We start from the raw sequence: 21,702 nt of genomic DNA, 5'->3' as shown, positions 1-21,702 counted from the left end.
ACAGACATCAAACTTGGTACACTGGTACATCTTCAGGAGTTGATGACCCCTATTGATTTTTAGGTCACATGGTCAATCCACTCTTGACATAGGAAGATATTGTCTGCTCAATATTTTGAATTGATGATACTACTCTCAATTAAATGATGTGTGTGTGTGTATAACCCTTTACAATTTTGCACCAGGGGGGGGGGGGGGGGGGGGGCATATGTGTTTTACAAACATCTCTTGTTGAAAATATAAATCATATCACTACAGCAGATATTGCAAAGAATCACTGGTTCTGGGACATAAATTTGTGGGTATTGAGCCCTCACGAACAAGAATGATTCCACAGTATGAAAGGTGAAGATAACGAACAGTGATCAATCTCATAACTCCTATAAAGGTGAAGATAACGAACAGTAATCAATCTCATAACTCATACAAGCAATCAGAATAGATAGTTGGGCAAACACGGACCCCTGGACACACCAGAGGTGGGACCAGGTGCCTAGGAGGAGTAAGCATCCCCTGTCGACCAGTCACACTCGCCGTGAGCCCTACATGTATATCCTGTTCAGGTAAACGGAGTTATCCGCAGTCAAAATCAGTGTGCCAACAAGTATTTCAGAGAAGAGGGAATGAGGAAAGGGACACAAATACTTTTTTATATGTTTACATTGATTTGCTACATGAATTTAAAACAAATACTTACAAGGTGGAATTAGGGAACCTATGACTCCATTTGTCCTCAGGCCGGTAAAAAATTAACAGCAGCCATGACGAGCTTTGATAAATAAATGATAACTATAAATGTGAGTGTGTTGCTTAGTGAGCTAAGAAATCTTATGATCATTTTTTTAGTCAAATGTCAATAGTCAAATAAGAACATTTTGATTTTTTAACTTCTATATCCCACCTACACAGAGGACAAGCCTTTCTACCTACACAGAGTACAAGAGACATCAAGATCTGGTATCTGTTCTCATTAAGAACAAAAATTCTAACTTCACTGTAGGCTGCGTGATAAGAAGAAAATTGGAAATATGATTAACTTGGATATCGTAGGACTTCATTTTTGATTTACATTTATTGGACAGTTTTTCAAATTTGCAGGTGAAGGAGATGGAGCAAATAATGAAGAGAAGGCACCCAAATTCCCTGCCCTCCCTGATGATGACAGCAGCCGTAATACCCGAGGAGCATGCTCAGTCACCATTAGTAACAGTGCTGGAGGGGCGTGTCCGAAAACTGGAGCAGGAACTGGAGAGCAGGCAGAAAGAGGAAGACAAGATGTTACGGGCCGTGGAACAGAAGTATAACAACATTAAGGTGAGGATTGGAGGAAAAGGTGGTATAAGGTGAAGATTGGCGGACAAAGTGTTAGAAGTTAAAGGTTGACGGACAAGGTTTTATAAGGTGAAGGTTGGCGGACAAGGTGTTATAAGGTGAAGATTGGAGGAAAAGGTGTTATAAGGTGAAGGACAAGGTTTTACTGTAGGACCATCTAATGTATAGTAATAAAACACTCAATATCTGTTCTTTTTTTTGACAGTTGAAATACGAGGAGAGAATCGGCGATCTTGAGACACAGTTAGCAGCTTACCATCGACCCGACGACATGAATCTAAAGTCGTACGAACATCCCCACACTCACGCCGTCGCATTGCAACAAGAACTGGATGCTGCGAGGGAGCGATATAAAAAACAGGTGGTGGATCTAGAGGGGCAGATATCTCAACTCACTGCACAGCTACAGAAGGTTCAGAAAAACCAAGAAGGTAAATCTCTGTAAGGATGTCAATGCACAACTACAGAAGGTTCAGAGAAATCTGTTCACACTGTACAGCTACAGAAGGTTCAGAGAAATCTGTTCACACTGTACAAGCTTGTGTACAATAGTCCTCGTGTAGACTAAGTACAGCTCTCACACTGGTGTACAATAGTCCTCATGTAGACTAAGTACAACTCTCACACTGGTGTACAATAGTCCTCATGTAGACTAAGTACAGCTCTCACACTGGTGTACAATAGTCCTCATGTAGACTAAGTACAACTCTCACACTGTTCAGACTGTAACTGTCTGAGATAGAATGCAACCATGATAGGGGGTCAAAGTTTGACATCGGACTGTAAATTTGCTTTTAATGAATCACAATGAAGAACATGTCAGATTGATAGACAGCATCCTCATGCAGTGTAGATTGAAATCTCGTCACACCTCGACCAATGAGGTAAACGTAGGGCCTTTTTCAGGGGTTGAGGTGTTACGTGGGAAATATCAATAGCTCAGGTTAGCCATGGGGTTCATAGACATTCTGTTTTTGCAGGGCGTAAGATTATTCACAGAGTTTGAATGAAAGACCACACGAATTACATAAACAGTATAACACGCCTATAATGACTGCTAGCCTAACCAAAAATTCACACTTATTGTGAAGTGATATTTATTCCCCTATAAACGGAAAATAGCGAAAATTTTATTAGATATAACAAAGTTTGATTATAAGGAACTGTTTTTCGTTAACCCTGGAGGTTTGCTATAAACCTGTTTGACTGTAAACAACTATTTTGATGGTTTTTATCTCGATATCTATTATCAATGGTTTATTTTTTGTGATGTATTTTGTTATCAATACACGTATATTCTGTATTTTGATCCAGTTCCGAAGAATGAGATGCAAGCTTCCAAGGAAAAAGAAGTAGAGCTGAGTAGCAGACTGCAGCTTCTACAGCTAGAACTCAACACCAAGAACCACGACATCCAGGTCTTACACAAATCTCTAGAGAGACTCCGAAAGGAAAAGCAAGCTACGCTAGTCAACGGACTGTCTCTAGGTATGTAACCAACTCTATAGAGAGATTCCGAAAGGAAAAACAAACTACTCTAGTCAATGGGCTGTCTTTAGGTATGTAACCAACTCTATAGAGAGATTCCGAAAGAAAAAACAAACTACGCTAGTCAATGGACTGTCTCTAGGTATGTAACCAAACCTTTAGTGAAAATCCGAAAGAAAAAACAAACTACTATAGTCAACGGACTGTCTCTAGGTATGTAACCAAACCTCTAGAGAGAATCCGAAAGGAAAAACAAACTACTATAGTCAACGGACTGTCTCTAGGTATGTAACCAAACCTCTAGAGAGAATCCGAAAGGAAAATCAAACTACTCTAGTCAACGGACTGTTTCTAGGTATGTAACCAAATCTCTAGAGAAACTCCGAAAGGAAAAACAAAATACTCTAGTCTTAGGTAGCTGTAACCAAATCAGATTTAAGACATATATGGCTCAATATTGGGGTTCAAAACTTTAGTTGGCTCAGTGAGATAATATGCTTTACAAAACAAACACTATACTTGTAGTGCTGGCATTAAAATCTTTATTATTATAAGGAATTCTTTAAAGATTTTATGGCACAAGGTGAAATGGAAAACTTGGACCAGAATAAGTATCAAAGGCTCATGAGATTACCAGTGACACAGTCCAGTATTGAGTCTCATGAATCATGCGTTTAAAGGCCGGCAATTGGGTATAAAAGCAGCAAATCGGTGAAAATGGTGGAATATATGAATTTTCTAGTCACATTCAGATTGCAGCACTTATTTTGCAAAAATAAAGATTAAGCTGTTGTACTGAAATTTTAAAATGGGTATGCTTGTTCCCCTCATAACTGTGCATATATTGGCCATATCTATTTTAGATATAAATTCTCATGAAGTTTTAATTTTGGCCTCAAAAATCTGAAGCAGGGCTAAATTTGTATTTCAAACTAGAGATTGGCAGTTTGTGGGTGTGATTATCTTTTGTTATTGTTTACACCGGATGTTGACTCGCATATTGCACGAGCATGCTTGTCTAGTTCTAGATAAGGGGGATTGCACCAAAGGAAACATGTAATCAAATCACTGTATAACGTGGAAAAAAAGTACTTACTCATATATCATTGGTAAATCCAGATTTTATTTTTTAATTAATATATATATAATCACATTCCTTTAAAAAATTGGTTAACTTTATAAAAATAACTCATTAGGACTGTTCAGTCTGATCGCTGTTTCAGAGTTTTGCAGGATTGCTGGTACCTTTTCTCGAATATTGTCAAGCATGATGTTTGTCTGATTAAGCAACAATCTCCTAGGTCAGTTGTGTAACTCCCATTGTCTCTCACCAATGATGACAAATGTCCAATTGATCAACCATCACTCTAAAATTACTCTCAATCTGGACTCTTACGTGTGAACATTACAATGTCAAAAGAGACAAACACAGATAGTAGGTCTCCAAATATCATAATGGACAAAGTGTTTCTTAATAATCCTTCAATGCACATGTCCTACATTGCACAGCTACAATCCCCCCCAAATTCTTCTCATAATTGAAAGGTACCAAGAGGAAAATCATAAGTATTAGTATATCATATGTACCAATATTTGTGTATATTATAAAAAAAAACTACATGTTTTAAAAGACATGAATAAAACAATGATGAATTCATTTTGTAGTTCCTAGGGTGAAGTTTTGTTAAAGTTTTGTTCAGTGCCTCACAGATCGAGCAGAGTGGTAGAAAAATGCTGGAAAACTTTAGTTTATTTTGATAAATCATGCCAGTCTCCCTGTTCAAAATAGCGTCTGCTACAGAGCATGTGTAGAGTCAAGCATCAGACTGCTGCTTATTCTGATAACACTGCTAAGCCCTGCCCTCTTGCCATATATGCTTAATTGCTGTAGAGGTGTAAATTTTTCTAGGTTATTCCCGGCCTTTAATCTATGGCTGTTGGCTGTGAATTTACATCCTCCTATACTGTTTGCTTTCTTCTAACCCCCAGTTCAGTTTTATGTATTTTTTCTGTAAATGCTAGTTCAGTTTTATTTATTTTTTCTGTAAATGCTAGTTCAGTTTTATGTATTTTTTCTGTAAATGCTAGTTCAGTTTTATTTATTTTTTCTGTAAATGCTAGTTCAGTTTTATTTATGTTTTCTGTAAATGCTAGTTCAGTTTTATTTTTTTCTGTAAATGCTAGTTCAGTTTTATGTATTTCTGTAAATGCTAGTTCAGTTTTATTTTTTTCTGTAGATAAGAAGAAAAAGAAACACAAAGATGAGACAGGAAGTGAAAAAGAAACGGAAGTTCTCGAGAACCATGAGAAAGAACCTTGTGACCATAGTGATGAAATATACAAGCTGGCCCAGGAGAACGAAGGGCTCCGAGCCAAGGTACAGTTTCCACAGAATTCTGTTAATATCAATTTTTGTATTATCAGGAGACATGAACCTGAAATAAGTTAAAATCATTATTCCTGTGCCTATTGATAAGAGAACTGCAAGATCATTGTTGTTGTGCTTATAGATAAGAATATTTTTTGCAATGTATTACACAATTTTAAAGATGGATGAATTACAACTCGAGGCGGAACACAGTCGACTGAAAGTGCACAAAGTTCAAGCTGAGCATGAAGCTTACGTGCGCAGGAGCCGAGAAAAATATGAAGAGAAGGTAATGATATGATGTTATGCTAGGTTTATGAACTATGTTCATCTGTGTCATCCAAATTCCACCTTGAAATTCTCTGAAATCATATCAGCCATGTGAAAAAAATTGCTCACTTTTTAAAACAATTTCAATTTGTTTGATTACAAATCTCAGTTAGTAGTTTTGTGATTGTAGAAGTTCTCCCTAAATTATAATTTCAGTTATGTGAAAAACAAGTATGATATCCCTCTTTATTGAAATAACTGACTTTTTAAAATGAATTGTTTGGTACGAATCTCAGTTTGGGTTTTGTGATTTCAGATTGAGGCTCTGTGTCAGTCCCACCAGAAGGAACTACAGCAGATGTTAGCAGAACAAGCACTAGAACACTCAGCCTCTAAAACTGCCCAACTCCATAGTAAAGTTAATGCACAGGAAGTAAGTCTAACCACAGGAAGTAAGTCTAACCACACAGGAAGTAAGTCTATGCACAGGAAGTAAGTCTAACCACACAGGAAGTAAGTCTAACCACACAGGAAGTAAGTCTACACACAGAAAGTAAGTACACACAGGAAGTAAGTCTACACACAGGAAGTAAACACTCTAATTTGCGCTTTGATGTCGTTGGTTGGTTGTATATTGTTAACGTCTTTATTGAGAATATTTCACTCATATGGAGATGTCATCATTGCCGGTGAAGGGCTGCCAAATTTAGGCCTGTGCTCAGCACTTACAGCCTTTGAGCAGGGAGGTATCTTTATCGTGCGACACCTGCTGCGACAAGGAGCCTTGGTTTTTATGATCTTATCTGAAGGACCATGTGGTCTCATCCGAAGGACCACCTCATTTAGTACAACAAGCAAGATGTACTGAGAACCTATTCTAACCCGGATCCCCACGGGACTTCTTTGATGTGTGGCAAACTGTAAAATCTAAATAAGATTTGGTGATGAAATTTGAAATTGAATTAGATAAAATAATACGTAAAACAAGGTAATAGAAAATCTCCAGGGCCAGTGCAAAACAGTTAATAGGGGAATAAATTTCACTTTGCAATATGCTTGAGTTCGTTATAAGCATGTGTGTTATTCGTGTGTTTTACTGTAAACTGAGTTTCTATTCTGTAAAAGAAAGTCATTCCAAAATTTATTTTAAAACTGATTTATGCTGATGATGAAAAATAATCAAGAAAAATAGATAGGAATTATATTGAAAAGAAGTACTGGAGTTTATATGAACACATGAAAAACAATTGAATCCTATCACAGAATGTGATTTGATTTCAGGTGATGATCTGACATTTAGGGAACAGTTTCACAGAATGTGGTTTGATTTCAGGTGATGATCCAACATTTAAGGGAACAGTTAACTGCTGCCCAGGTAGAACTAGAACAGTTGTCTGTCATGAAAATTAAGGAGGCCAGTCACCAGACTCGTATAGAAAAATTACAGGAAGAACTCCGAGACGCTAAAAAATACCACTCCCCAGTAAGTACATTGTAATACATACCAGGCTTTGTACCCACCCCCCCCCCCCCAGTAAGTACACACTCTCTGTTAGCTTAATCATTTCCTGAAGAACCTCGCCATAGAAAACATCTCCTCTCTACAACACAATCTTGATCCACACTCTCTGTTAGCAAAATTATTTCCTGATGAACCTCGCCATCGAAAACATCTCTCTACAACACAATCTTAAACCACACTCTGTTAGCAAAATTATTGAACCGAGTCCGTTCTCTGAAACATTTGGTAATTGACTGATTCACTCCGTTGAACGAAAAAAGATGTTTAAACTCAATTATTGTATTCTATTCCATAGGGGATGAAGCATTTTGAACAAATAGAGGATAAGATTCTCAGTATAGAAAAGAAACATGAAAACCGCGAGCGAGAGCTACAGCAAGTGATTCAGAAGTCGAAGGACTCCCACACTCAGGAACTGGAGCAGCAGACGGCCAAATGGAAACAGGTCGTGGAGGTCAAGAATCAAGAAATCCAGAGATTCCGTGTGGAACTGGACGCCATTCTGGATGTGTTGAGACTTTTACAGAAACAGGGTGTAGTTCTCCCGGTCAGGACTAGTCATGTATACTCATAGCAGGAAATATGTAGTGAAGGGTGTTCTAGTGGATTCAACCGGTCAGAACCAGTAAAACATACTCATAGCAAATGTACATGTAGGGTGCTTTAATGGATCTACTGGCAGGACGGGGTTCTACTGGTCAGGACTAGTAACGTACTCACAGCAGGAAATCTCCAGTGTAGGGTGGTTTTAGCGGATTTACCGGTCAGAATCTCAAGTGTAGGGTGTCTTAGCGGGTTTTACTGGTCAGGATGTCGAGTATAGGGCTGACCAGCTTCACAGTACATGATTGGTTGATTGGACGGTCTATGGTGCATTTGTCTTGTATGAATGATACAGGAATAAACTTCAACAAAACCATTACTTCTGGATATTGAGTAGTGGCTCTTTATGATAAGGAAGACGAGTGTCTGAATATGTCTGATTGAAGGAGAATTATGTGCAGCACATGCTCAGCAGTCCAGTCTGTGTGTAAATTGTATTTAAAGTTTAGCAGAAAAGATAGGTTCTGACATATGCTCCTAATTAAGAAAACAGACTTGAGTGCTTCCCATTGTTTGTCATTGTAAGTACATACAGTCTAACCGATGTCAGGCCTCCACTCTCAGGCTGTTGTCAGTAACATGTTTTACTGTCGTCATTATGTTACATGTTAATTTAATAATAAATATATGAAATGGTAATGATGGTTTTTCTTTCCACGTGTCTACTACAGGAAGTGGTATTAGAAGACTAAATATGATCAGATCACGAATATCTTACAAACGTCAAAATATTGTGATTATACATGTAGTGAGGAATGGGTGAACACTTCATGGTCCAGATGCTGCATCTGACATACATTTTGTGCTTCATTAACTCTGGTTAAGGACAGCATTTAGGTCTGCTCTTATTTGATGGCGAGAGGAAAACAAAGTTTAACCTAGCTTTTGTGAAAGATTTTATTCGAGAAACTCATAAATTATACATGCATACTCAACTGAGTCATTGATGAGGAATATACAGAAAATATACAGGATCTATAACCTACATGTAGTTAACAAAATTCATGCTTCTGATTTAAAACCATTTGGTGTACAATAAACAAAGTATAGTGAACCTCCAGTGTTTGCGTAAAACAGTTCATTATAACCAATCTTCATTATACAGTAAAATACGGTTATAGTGAACCTCCAGTGTTTGCGTAAAACAGTTTGTTATAACCAAACTTCATTATACAGTAACACAGTTATAGTGAACCTCCAATGCCAGCGTAAAACAGTTCATTATAACCAAACTTCATTATACAGTAAAACACGATTATAATTAACCTCCAGTGTTTGCGTAAAACAGTTTGTTATAACCAAACTTCATTATACAGTAAAACACGATTATAATTAACCTCCAGTGTTTGCGTAAAACAGTTTGTTATAACCAAACTTCATTATACAGTAAAACACGGTTATAGCGAACCTCCAGCACCAGCGTAAAACAATCTGTTATAACCAAACTTCATTATACAGTAAAACACGGTTATAGTGAACCTCCAGTGCCAGCGTAAAACAGTTTGTTATAACCAATCTTCATTATACAATAAAACACGATTATAATTAACCTCCAGTGTTTGCGTAAAACAGTCTGTTATAACCAAACTTCATTATACAGTAAAACACGGTTATAGCGAACCTCCAGGACCAGCAAAAAACACTTCATTATAACCAAACTTCGCTATATCCAATAAATTTTCCTATCATAGTGGAACAAATATCCTTTCACAATAAGCATGAATTCGTTATAAATTGTTCGTTATTAGCGGTTTTACTGTATATAGCATATTTATAAACATTTACTGGTAACTCGCTGTCATTTTATTTTAAAGTTTATGACGTCACTACATGAGTAAATAACTCAGGAACAGTTAACAAAGAAAACATTGCAAAATGCAAATACCAATGAACTAATTATTATCATTATAACTTATTATTTTTTATTCCTAAGGAGACCTATTTGGCATTACGGTAACTACAATTTCTTGCATGGATGCAGACATTATCACTGTTCGTTATCTTCACCTTGCATCCTACACGTGGCCTATATTTTCCTTATTGGTGACAAGGTTTAAGGTTTTGCAGCAGATTCTTTCCTAATGAAAGGTGAAGATAACGAACAGTGATCAATCTCACAACTCCCACAAGCATACAAAATAGATAGTTGGGCAAACACGGACCCCTGGACACACCAGAGGTGGGATCAGGTGCCTAGGAGGAGTAAGCATCCTCTGTCGACCGGTCACATCCGCCGTGGGTCCTATATCTTAATTAGGTAAACGGAGTAAGCCGTAGTCAAAATCAGTGCCAAGAACGGCCTAACAATCGGTATGAAATACGTCAGACAACATTTGACCCAATGGTAGGTTGTATTGACGAACTAGATCGTTATAACGACCATAGAATTTGCGAAATCTTGACTTTAATCGAAACTGTTGAAACCCCTGCACCATCAACTTGTTTGTCAGTAGCTTGCCTCGATTTAAAAACTGACCTAATAAATTTAATTTTTCTGTAGCAGAAGCATGATAAATCTCCACGTAATCATTATGAAACATCTGACCTACATATTTTTGGATGAGTGACTAGCTAGTTACAGATTTCGGATGAGTGACCTGCTAGTTACAGATTTCGGATGAGTGACCTGCTAGTTACATTTTTCGGATGAGTGACCTGCTAGTTACATTTTTCGGATGAGTGACTACCTAGTTACATCTTTCGGATGAGTGGCCTGCTAGTTACAGATTTCGGATGAGTGACCTGCTAGTTAGCTTTTGCAGCAGTTAACTATTATACAGAGTGGGTCTGTTGTAAACTCCAGTAACCGGATCACTCCTCACAAAGTCTGGATAATCTGAGGTTAGATCGATAAAGATAACATAAACTCCAGTAACCGGATCACTCTTCACAAAGTCTGGATAATCTGAGATTAGATCGATAAAGATAACATACACGCCAGATCAGTAATGATGCATGATCGGAAGTTTTTTCTCTCTCGATTTGACAGGTCCGATTTGATCCGGTGAAAAGCTAGTCTTGATCATCCAGACGTTTGTGTATAGTCCCCATAATAGTCTGGACGCGCTATATAGACATGACTCCATACTCGCATTATTATCTGATAAAAGTTTGAAATGTGCATTTATTTCAATTTATTAGAGCTAAAACTACTAAATTATCAAATAACATAGATAGGTCATCACACGTTTTAAGATGCAGGACATACATATACAAAATCCTATATCAACGCGAAAAAAAAAAATTGCAATTTTTCTTCAACAGCATTATAAGAATTTCACAAAAGGTTGTTAAAACAATATGGTAGTATTCATATTGATTTCATGAAACTTTCTTTACAAAACTATTCAAAACATTTTCTAAAAAATCAAAAAAAAAATCTATCGCAATATGATGATGAAAAACAGACGAAATAGCATAAAACAATGACATGATAAAACAAAACAATGATGTAATAAAACAAAACAATGACGTAATAACGTAAAACAATGACGTAATAATGTAAAACAATGACGTAATAAAACAAAACAATGACGTAATAACGTAAAACAATGACGTAATAATGTAAAACAATGACGTAATAAAACAAAACAATGACGTAATAACGCAAAACAATGACGTAATAACGTAAAACAATGATGTAATAAAACAAAACAATGACGTAATAACGTAAAACAATGATGTAATAAAACAAAACAATGACGTAATAACGTAAAACAATGACGTAATAACGTAAAACAATTACATAATAACGTAAAACAATGACGTAATAACGTAAAACAAAGACGTAATATAGTGAAGGCATACTAATGCGAAATCATAAGCTATTCCTCTACAAACGTATGTACATGTACATTTGTAAGCAAACTATTTCATATCATCTTGTACTTATAGCAGCCATTCCCCATTTAAAACTGCTGTATGTCAGATAGAGATGTGGGTGAGGGTTCCTGCGATCTTGTTCAGATATCTCAAAGAAGGCAAAAGCTTGTACACGTGGTGACTGTTCCTCGTCTAGTACTCGGTATTAGAAGTGAAATATTTTGAAGAAGACCTGAAAACACTATTGATCACGTGTCACAATAGACTTTGTCGAGATGAATAAAGACCCCTCGCTCTGAAAGAACGCCTAGCACACGTCAAATTATGTCGCTTCACCATAGGCTGGTGCACTCGTATGAGGAAAAGGTTGTCGAAACCTGGGGATGTTAACTCCACAACTATGAAAGCAACTCTCTTAATTGTAAGGAATGGTCAGCATTCTGTTAATGAATTTATATCTTTATCTGTGTGCGAAGATTAATCTCATCAAAAAAGTTGAAATCGCATTCTGCAATTAAGACAGGGTTTTTATAAGTATCGGATTTTCTTTACTTTGCCACTGTTAAATTCGGCCACGAAAAGATTGTCTCTTTCATCCACACATAAGCCCCATGGGCCGTGCAAACCACAGTTGTCAATGTAACGAAGGAACTGTCCGTCTTGATCTAGGATGTGGATGCAGTCGTTGTAATAGTCTGCTGTTAGGATCTGACTTTGGCTGTCTGTAGTGATGCCGTATGGACAAAATGGCCCCTTGCTTTTAGAAATATGACCAGTGTATTTATATCGGAGTTGCCCTGCCTGATTGACCACCACTACTTCTTTAGCCATATTGTCAGCCACACAGATATCCAGGTTCCTGTTCTCGCTAATATATTTAAGGTGATCAGACGAATAGAGAGGGCGACCCTGATCATCAAACTGAATGACTTGTGTCTCTTTGAAGCCAGAGTAACGGACAACTTTGGATTGCTCGATATCATCACTGACCATGGTAACCAGAAGGTCGCCGGAAGAGGTACTACAGATCGAGTTAGGTTTCCACTCCTGTAATCTGATCACTTCTTTCATCTGCTTGTTCTTTACTATGTTTACTGTCCTTGCTTCACGGTCAGTGTAAACTAACTCTCCATCACTTGTCACATCTATGTCTTCTGGACTATTCCCTGACTTGGATTTGCTTGATTTTAGCAGTTTGCCCCGGATATCGTACAGTTTCATGAATTTGCTTTCACCACGAGTCCAGATTTCTTCATCATTGAGACAGGTAACACTGCGAAGTCCGTTGTACCCAGTTTCTATGGTGGTGATCAGTTGTGGTTCATCAAGTAATGCTTTAACTGGATGAGAAGAATCGCATTCTGGGGTCCTTAATGTGTAGCCATGTTCCTCAGTTGTTATTGATAATGCTGACAATGATCCAAACAGTTCATCGAGCCGTTCTGTGTCGTTTTCGTGAGGAGAGAAACTTGGTAATGTCACCTTCACTGTAGAAGGTAGTGCTCTGAATTCAGAATTTCTGGATTTATATGAAGAGGCAAGGGAAACATCATTTGAGTCTAGTATTCTTCTCAGATCACGAATAGTCTGTTTCAGTTCAGAAATAATGTGCGTGATATCATCTTCCTGTTTGGTTAGAACATCCAAGTGTTTGGATTTCATCTCGTCAATGTTAGATTTTCGCCTGTTGACAATGACGTCGACTTGTCGGTGCCAGACTTCTCCTAGTTGGGTGGCAGTTGTTGTCAGTTTTGAATAGTGTGTTTCTAAACCAGACTTTTCTCGTTTTATTTCTGATGCAAGTTGCTCATACTTGGGATGCAACAATGTTTGTAATTCTTTGAAATCTTTTTCTATGGCTTTTCGTTTAAAATTGAGTATCTCCAATGCTGTGAGAAAGGTGTGCCCTTTGTGAGAATTAGATGAAATACAAATAGCACAAACAGAAGTATCACATTCTTGACAGTAGAGTTCGCACTGATTGTCGGCGTGTTTTGAACATTTCGGGTGCCTAACAGTAGATCCTCGTTTTATGAATGGCACAACTTTATGTTCATTGGAGAGATCTGAGAGGTGTTCCCCGACACATGCCTTACAAAGTTTGACCTCGCAGAGGTCACAGTACATCGGGGGTACAGGAGTGTCACACAGGTCACAGCGCAGCACGTCTTGGGCGCTGTATCGGGGATCCATCGTCTGGTTTAGGGGACAAGGTACCTATAAATAGTAAATTAAATGTATATAACTATCAAAATATATCTTCGTTTTGATATCTTGAAAAATTCATTGCTGAAAAAGAAAATATCATGAACAGTGTTCAATATTATAATTCCTATAAAGAATACAAAATTAACTAGGCTAAACAAGGAGCCTTAGACATGCCTGAGGTGGAATCAAGTGCCTAGGAGGAGTAAGCATCCCCTGTTGACCGGTCACACCCACCGTGAGTCCTATACATGTATCTTGATCAGGTAAAAAGATCAATCCGTTGATCATATAAACATAGTAATTCGTACTCAAAATTAGTATGTAAAAACTGCCTGACCACAGGTTGTATTTGCAAATCAGATCGTTATAATAACCATAAACTTTGCGTAATGCTGACTTTAAGCAAGACTTAAGATAAGGTCGTCAATATATCTAGATGTCGAGTTGAACGCCACAGTAAAAGTTTTGTTCTTCTCAGGTAGAAGCTTTTGGATATATTCTGCCTCGTAAAAACATAAACATGTCAGCTAGTGAAGGAGAACAATTCCTGTTCATGGGATTTCCAACTATGACGATTTTGTATATCAACTTCACTGTTTGTCATCTTCACCTTTCACTCATTCGTTTATTGATCGGGATATTAAAGGTCTTTAAATCTGAAACAGGATTTTGAAGAATTTCATCTTTTGAAAAGAAGTTTGGAGCGTAAGTAGGATTACCAAATGTGGAATTAATGCCAAGTTCGTTGAACGTACAGTTGTAATAATGACCCTTACAAACAAAGACAATGTTATTACATGTTTTTTCAGCTGGAACCAAAACATATTCCTTATGTAACCTAATTCTTTTTTCCCCTCTGGTTTACTAAACAGAGAAGGATAGATGGTACACACTTTTGTTGTGATGTATCTAATACGTGATTTTAGTGTTCCTCTTATCCTTTTTATCCAGTCTGAAAAAAATATCAAGTTTTTCTTTTTCAAAGATTCAGACACTGTTCAATATGGCTGTCGTTCCAGTTTTCTACCTGGGTGTCTTACTGTCTACTTGTCTTTCCTGATATAAATGTAAACATTGCCAAACATTGCTATCTGTTATGTTGTTTACCTATCACAGATATATAAATTGTTCTGGTCCTGCTATCCACTTGTGTTTATTTGTTCAGCATAAACGTCTTTCCCCTTGTTTACCCCACAGACAATTGCATCGCTTGGGGTCGAATTTACTATATAAAGAGTAAAGGTATAAAACTCTAAATATAGGGTACTCAAGTTAGCCGATGTAAAAACAATAAACCATATGATATAAAATTCTATTTTGTATTGTAATATATTCATACATAATCAATCTACATTACTATCAACTTTTATCCTAAAATTCCGTATATTTCCCAAGATATGCAGAAATGAAATAGTAAATTCGACCCCAAACGATGCAATCACTTGTAGTGTACCCATTATCGACAGAGAAATCGTCCGTCATTGCTGTGATCGTGTTGTCTAACTAAACTTACCTTCCTCAGTAACTGTCCGTCCTGTTGTCTAACTGAACTTACCTTCCTCAGTAACTGTTCGTCCTGTTGCCTACCTGAACTTACCTGTTTCAGTAACTTCCCGTCCCGTTGTCTACCTGAACTTACCTGTTTCAGTAACTTCCCGTCCCGTTGTCTACCTGAACTTACCTTCCTCAGTAACTGTTCGTCCCGTTGTCTAACTGAACTTACCTTCCTCAGTAACTGTCCGTCCCGTTGTCTACCTGAACTTACCTGTTTCAGTAACTGTCAGTCCCGTTGTCTACCTGAACTTACCTTCCTCAATAACTGTCCGTCCCGTTGTCTACCTGAGTTCACCTTCCTCAATAACTGTCCGTCCCGTTGTCTACCTCAGTTTACCTGCTTCAGTTGCAGTAATTGTCCAACACAGTTGTTGATCCTGTTGTTTACTTCAACTGCTTTAGTTGTAGCAATTGTTTAATTTGTTTGTCGGTCCCGTTTTTAACTGACTTTACCTGTTCGAAATACAATAATAGTCCAATTTGTCCTTCATCATTACAGTCTACATGTACCTACATGTGCTTGAGATAAGATACTGCTATTGTCGAACATGGCTGTCGTTATCTTTTTCTACATATTATTGAGTTTAAGTCTTACTGGCCTATCTATATCAATTGTAAGTATGTTGGATAGACACACGTGATTTTAAATTTATCTTAATGTAAAGGGCAATAAAATCCGTTGATATACATCTGTCAAGTATTACATTGTCATTGCCTGTCGAAAACTTGTTTTAACATACTTATCTGATATGCCACTGAAACAACTTTAAAATCATATACATCACTGTTCTTTATTTTCGCCTTTCATACATGTATATGCATGCTTATCTGAGTTGAAGGGTAAAGTGAGTTTTTCTGATGTAATCATCCGTCATCTGTGGTGTTTGGGAGCTTTAAATGTTGGCTTCAATTTGACTTGTGACATAACATCGATAGGTAGAAGCCACATCCTCTCACCTGGAAATGTTCTTTATATTTACATCTTTTCTTTAATTTTATTTTGTTTTGTTGCTATGCAAGTTTGCATTGTTGTGGCTCTTACTCACTGCCTAAAATCTCAATAACAGTGCTCATCGTTTTCGTGGTTATCATCACTTATTTAAATTTAAATTTTCACAGGAAGTATGATTTAAAATGCAAATTTCTGTTGGACGCTGCTGAAATATATCCTTGTGTCTAAAATTCCCTTAGTGTTGTTTGAGATCAACCGAGGCAGTCACGTGACCTACTGTAATCTGTTTGGTTTGATTCTGTTTGTGAAATTTGTGGCACCCGTGTCACAGGTTTCTGATGCTATGATAAGGCTTTATGGCTAATTTTATGAAAATGCGTGATCTGTACTTGACTCCAGGAATTGTTTACTCAAGTAATCGAAACAACCAAGTGATGTTGGGAAAGAAGCGTAAATTTCAGGAAATCTTGGTATTGAATTACTTAGGATACGTTCAAGGGTTCTGATGCTAGGGCGTATCTATTAACAACAACTTTCATTCATATGTCGATTCGATATATCCCTGTGAACTCGAAATAAAACACACTTCTGCTTCACACTCAACTTTATGACAAACGGGATGGTTTCAGCTCCTCCATCGTCAACTTCCTGTAGCAGTATTCCATTATCACCTGTTCATGGTGTTTATATCTCTCAACAGATTCGATGCACAAGAGCTTGTTCTGCGTATGATCAGTTTTTAAATCGAGGCAAGCTATTGACAAACAAGTTGATGGTACAGGGGTTTAAACATTTTCGTTTAAAGTCGTTATAACGATCTAGTTTGCAAATACAACCTATCATTGGGTCAAATGCTGTCTGGTGTGTCCAGGCGTCCGTGTAAATTGCTTATAGGAGTTATGAGATTGGTCACTGTTCGTTATCTTCGAATTTCATAGTGAAAATGTATAATTCTCTTAAATCTCTTTTAAACTCAGGAAATGTATAGTCTTTGAGTCTTATACAAGAAAGGGGGGCTCTATGGTTCGTATTCAGTATTCAATGGGACAGCAAATAACTAAACCATAGTAAAAGCATAGTGAAATAAGCAGGGGCACCTCTGTTGAATTTGTCTGATCAATCTATGAAAACCATGACCCTATGGTTAGGGTTTCAGGCTTAATGATCATTGCAATTTAATAAATTGTCTCTCCTGCTAAATCCCAAGCATAGACACTGGCTGTATAGCTGTAATAAGTTGAAGATCTCTGCCAAATTTGTAGAATCCCTGGTCCCAAGGTCAATTAAGTCCCCTGGCTGGCGTCTCGTATATCTGTTTGTATCACCAAGTAGTGAAAATTGGCTAAATTTTGGAATATGAACATCTGGCAAAACAATGCAGTATTCTTTATAGGAGTTATGCGATCAATCACATGCACTGTTCGTTGACTCCGCAAACAAAGCTTAGTTAATATTTGGGAATCGTAAAATGTGTACATATATATACCGGTCGATAGCGGATGCTTACTCCTCCTAGGCATCTGATCCCACCTCTGGTATATCCAGGGGTCCGTGTTTATTTTGTATTGCTTATAGGAGTTTTGAGATTGATCACTGTTCGTTATCTTCACCTTTAATGTATATAGAAGTATTAGTCATGTCTGTTGTCTGACTACTTGCATACATTCTGTCACGCCACTTTGATCAAGCCAAATTAACTCAACCTAATTAAGAAATCAATACACAATATTTCACTTGCATCCCACTCACTCTGCAAATTCTAGACAACTCTACGTCAATTAATGAAAAATATAGCAAATTTTAAAAAAAATGCTAAGATTAGAAAGTATCAGATTAGTTTATCATTATTTTGAAAAATTAAGAATTTCTTCACATCTGATAAGTAAATTGATTACATGTAGCTTTGGTATGCTTTGTGATAATAAATCTTTGTACGAGTAGTGTACTTAATCTAGGTTAGACGATCTTTGCAGTTTGAACTGACCGTAAGATTGCATTGAGAATTTACGAAGTAGCTTGCTATCATAAGTATACATACACATCATTGTCACAAGTTTTCCATATTTGTCATGTGGACTTTGAGTTTTACACTGATGAATTTTTGACATGCTGTGTAATAATTGTTAGTAGCTTGAGAACACTTGCTCGCAATTTCGTGATATTCAATAGCAATGTGATCCATGAATGTACTTTTTTTTTTTTACATTTCGACATTGCCATACCAAATCTAAGTAACTTGAATTCATTTAGGAAAGAACCAGTTTCCTTCAGCTCTTAGATATCTGTCTTTGGGTATTTAGGAGGAGATCCCCGTTGTTTGAATGGTATTACTTTGTGTTCTGTGGAAACATCAGAAAGATGTCCCACAACACAATCCTTACACAGTTTGACCTTACTTTGAGCTTTAACCTGATTGAACTCATGACATCCTGTTTCCTTAGCGATCGTGCTAACCATTGATTCCCCATAGGGACCAAGATTAGAACAGGTTTTCAATATTCCTTGCTTGTCGTAAGAGATGACTAAATGGGGCGGTTCTTCGTAGGAGACAGAGGCCCCATGTCACAGTAGGTGTGACACGATAAAGATCCATCCCTGCTCAAAAGCCGTAAGCGGGAGCACAGACCTGAATTTTGCAGCCCTTCATCGGCAATGGTGACGTCTCCGATGTGAAAGATTTTCCAGCGGGATATTAAACAATATACATCCAACTAACCACTGAGCTACTGTGACCGGTAATTACGGAATGTGAAATAGGTCAATAGATATTTCGTCGGTCCTAAGATTAGAACTTTAAAAAAAAGAAGACAATATTTCTTGTTAAAGGGCTGAGAGAATAACTGACTGTCCGAATCAGCATTCGATGACTTTTCTAATACTGAAATGTCATTGGTATGAATTTAGGTATGCAAGGTTTAACAACTTCACTGTCATCTGAGAAAATCTTGTCCAGCATTCTTTAAAGACCCAACTTTAAGTTAACACCCCCAAAATGTTAACCGTCTGTCAATCAAACATTTAACAATAGATCTCAGGTGGAGTGACATCTGCAGAAACTGTGGTCTAGAGCTACCCCAGAGAGGTGTTTTGATAACAATAACAGCCAGTACCTACAGGAAGCCCTGTATTCTAGAGTTTTGATAACATTGACCTTTTCACCACTGCTATTTTCTTGTAATTCAATGGTTTTTAAAAAGACCCCTGAACAACGCAATTTTAATATAATTGTAATTGCCCCCTCCATATACATGTATTATAAATTACACAATCAGAAATCAAACAATAATTTGCCCATTAATTTCTAAAGCTTGTAATTCATTGAAATAATTGATATTATTAATTTATGATAGCTCTATATTTATAAAAAGAAATTATTTATTGAACCAATGACTGAGAGTAAAAGAGAGAAAGAGGGGGTGGTGTAGACTCTGTGTCATCGAGCCATAAGGATACAACCATTATACAAACACTATGACCACGGCTCTAAACACTGCAGACGGCCCTGAGACCCTTCCCGTGTACATCAAAAGTATACATAGCACCCTGGTCTCTTGGCCAGGTAAATAACAATGACAATAGATGAGCTCTGCCCACAGCCAGTGATCCGTGAAGGAACCGTACGGTATTTTATTTGGGTCTTCAAAGTAATTTTTCACGATTTCCATTTTTCGAAGATAAATCTTTGTGTATGCTACGATTATGTAGAACGCACTGACTTCAGGAGTCGGTGTTGATCGACATTTTATGATGTAAGAAACGAATAAAATTATATAGATGTACCTACCTGCTAGATTGAATAGTTGTCCAACATGGCTGCCGACTCTGATGTCTACCTGTGTTTCATTCTTCTTGGTCTCTATACTATCGTGAACATAACTTCACTTGATCGTGCAAATTTCAATCATTGTTGGTCGTATGTGCCATTCTTTCAATGTGGTCGGTCACTGAGAACAAACGTTAAACCTGTTTCATTGAAATCTCTTGAGAAGCCTCGCCCTAACAATGTGCACGCTCAATCAAGCGAAGTGCTTCGTTGTTATTGATATAGCATTGTAACACCACGCACACGTGATTTAAATGTCGAAGAGAAAAGCAAACAGATATTTACGTGTAGATCTGCTATATGTTGTATTTTTTTAAATTTAAAAACAAAATGAATAATCAAATAGAATGCATTTCAAATGTGCATATTGAGGGGTTTTCTACTACTTTCGGAACAGTGTTATCTAGTTAAAAATGGAGTTGTTAGTTTAAGTAAACTCAAAATTTCAGGATCTACAAAGACAAGTGATTGACAGCTTTACTACAGAGATCTACATATTTACTATTTAAGTCACGTAGGAGAACTGCATATTAAGAAGTTTGTAGATCAACATACCACAGACATTGGAGCTATTTAGTTTTAACGCTACACATATTTCTGTACATCCCAGGTTTTAATCAGCACCATTTCTCCTGCTGTCTGTTTAGGGGCTTCTCCATCTGAGTGAATTCAGTTCAATACCAAATATCTAACCTGCATTCCTTTCAATCTCCTTTCTCTCTCAAGTGAGTTGAATGAAATGATTACGAATTGAAATGGATTAACAAAACCCACTCTAAAGACTAAGTAAATTATGAACAACGTTTTCGACTCACGGCGGTTTTGATCGGTGTTTACTTCTCCTAAGTACCGGATCCCACCTCTGGTGTGTCCAGGGGTCCGTGTTTGCCCAACTCTCTATTTTGTAACGCTTGTAGGAGTTATGATTGTTTTTTATCATCACCTTTAATGTATATGGAAGAATTAGTATGAATGGTGCTTATCTTGGTAAGACATTCCAAAAAAGAGTGAAAAATACTGTCCCAACCCAGTAATATACCTTGTACAAAAGTGCAGTTGATCAAGGCCCATTTTTATCTATGTATAGATTAATTTTCATGTTTGAACCCACCGTAAGATTGCGTTGAGAATTTTCTAGGTAGCTTGCTATCATAAGTATACATACATATCATTGTGACAGGTTTTCCATATTTATCATGTGGACTATGAGTTTTAAACCTCTCGATTTTAGACGTGTTATGTAATACTTGTTAGTAGCTTGAGAACACTAGTTTGCAATTTCGTAATCCATCTCATCATTACTATAAAGAATCCAAGTTTTGGAATAGGGTAAACACGGGTCCTTGACATACCAAAGGTTACCTATTGTCGTCATACTTATCTGTGCTTCAACACAGGGTAGTCGACAATTAACAACATAAAAGAAATTCTCCTTTCATAAAAATCTTAGAAAGACATTGTATTAAATAAACTCTAATTAAAATAGTATTGTGGTAATGACCACATTCAAAAATTATTATGCAACTTCAATCAAATTCGTCTAAACTAGCTTAATCAAGCTATTTAAAACAGCTTTATAAAGCTATATACCGCTTACTCCAGATATATTGAAATTCAGGGGACCAATCTTTTTCTTTCAATGTAACCGAAGTTCAAAATAAGCGAAATCGGAAATGTCGACCATATCGGAGGCTTCATTTGGCATCTCGATCCCGATTACGAAAAGCAGAAATATGAATTTATTACATTATACAATTTAC

The 21,702-nt window shown here is 37.1% G+C and overlaps 2 protein-coding genes across 9 annotated transcripts in view; one reads left to right on the top strand and one right to left on the bottom strand.

The window, feature by feature from the left end:
• The window catches only part of LOC125675810 (centrosomal protein of 162 kDa-like), a 42,026-nt gene extending 33,804 nt beyond the window's left edge, over nucleotides 1-8,222 (top strand). For all 6 annotated transcript variants that reach the window (XM_056159455.1, XM_056159456.1, XM_056159461.1 and 3 more), the window contains 8 exons: nucleotides 1,099-1,314; nucleotides 1,538-1,763; nucleotides 2,647-2,820; nucleotides 5,058-5,197; nucleotides 5,370-5,477; nucleotides 5,775-5,891; nucleotides 6,792-6,941; nucleotides 7,276-8,222. In XM_056159455.1, the coding sequence (XP_056015430.1) occupies nucleotides 1,099-1,314; nucleotides 1,538-1,763; nucleotides 2,647-2,820; nucleotides 5,058-5,197; nucleotides 5,370-5,477; nucleotides 5,775-5,891; nucleotides 6,792-6,941; nucleotides 7,276-7,554 (1,410 nt within the window). In that variant the 3' untranslated portion in view covers nucleotides 7,555-8,222. The remainder of the gene's footprint in view (nucleotides 1-1,098; nucleotides 1,315-1,537; nucleotides 1,764-2,646; nucleotides 2,821-5,057; nucleotides 5,198-5,369; nucleotides 5,478-5,774; nucleotides 5,892-6,791; nucleotides 6,942-7,275) is intronic.
• Nucleotides 8,223-10,700: 2,478 nt separating this feature from the next.
• LOC125675816 (tripartite motif-containing protein 3-like) lies at nucleotides 10,701-20,166 on the bottom strand. 3 transcript variants are annotated; one of them, XM_056159528.1, is made up of 2 exons: nucleotides 19,904-20,166; nucleotides 10,701-13,622 (listed from the first exon to the last, which is right to left on the bottom strand). In XM_056159528.1, the coding sequence occupies exon 2, from the start codon at nucleotides 13,596-13,598 to the stop codon at nucleotides 11,934-11,936; it is 1,665 nt and encodes a 554-aa protein (XP_056015503.1). In that variant the 5' UTR covers nucleotides 13,599-13,622; nucleotides 19,904-20,166; the 3' UTR covers nucleotides 10,701-11,933. The 3 variants fall into 3 exon arrangements, with proteins under 3 accessions (XP_056015503.1, XP_056015504.1, XP_056015505.1); XM_056159529.1 differs by lacking the exon at nucleotides 19,904-20,166 and adding an exon at nucleotides 15,421-15,850; XM_056159530.1 differs by lacking the exon at nucleotides 19,904-20,166 and adding an exon at nucleotides 15,505-15,850.
• Nucleotides 20,167-21,702: the final 1,536 nt, after the last annotated feature.

Source organism: Ostrea edulis, chromosome 3, assembly GCF_947568905.1.
Source record: "Ostrea edulis chromosome 3, xbOstEdul1.1, whole genome shotgun sequence".
Lineage (NCBI taxonomy): Eukaryota > Metazoa > Mollusca > Bivalvia > Ostreida > Ostreidae > Ostrea > Ostrea edulis.
This window is presented reverse-complemented; position numbering and strand designations above follow the sequence as displayed.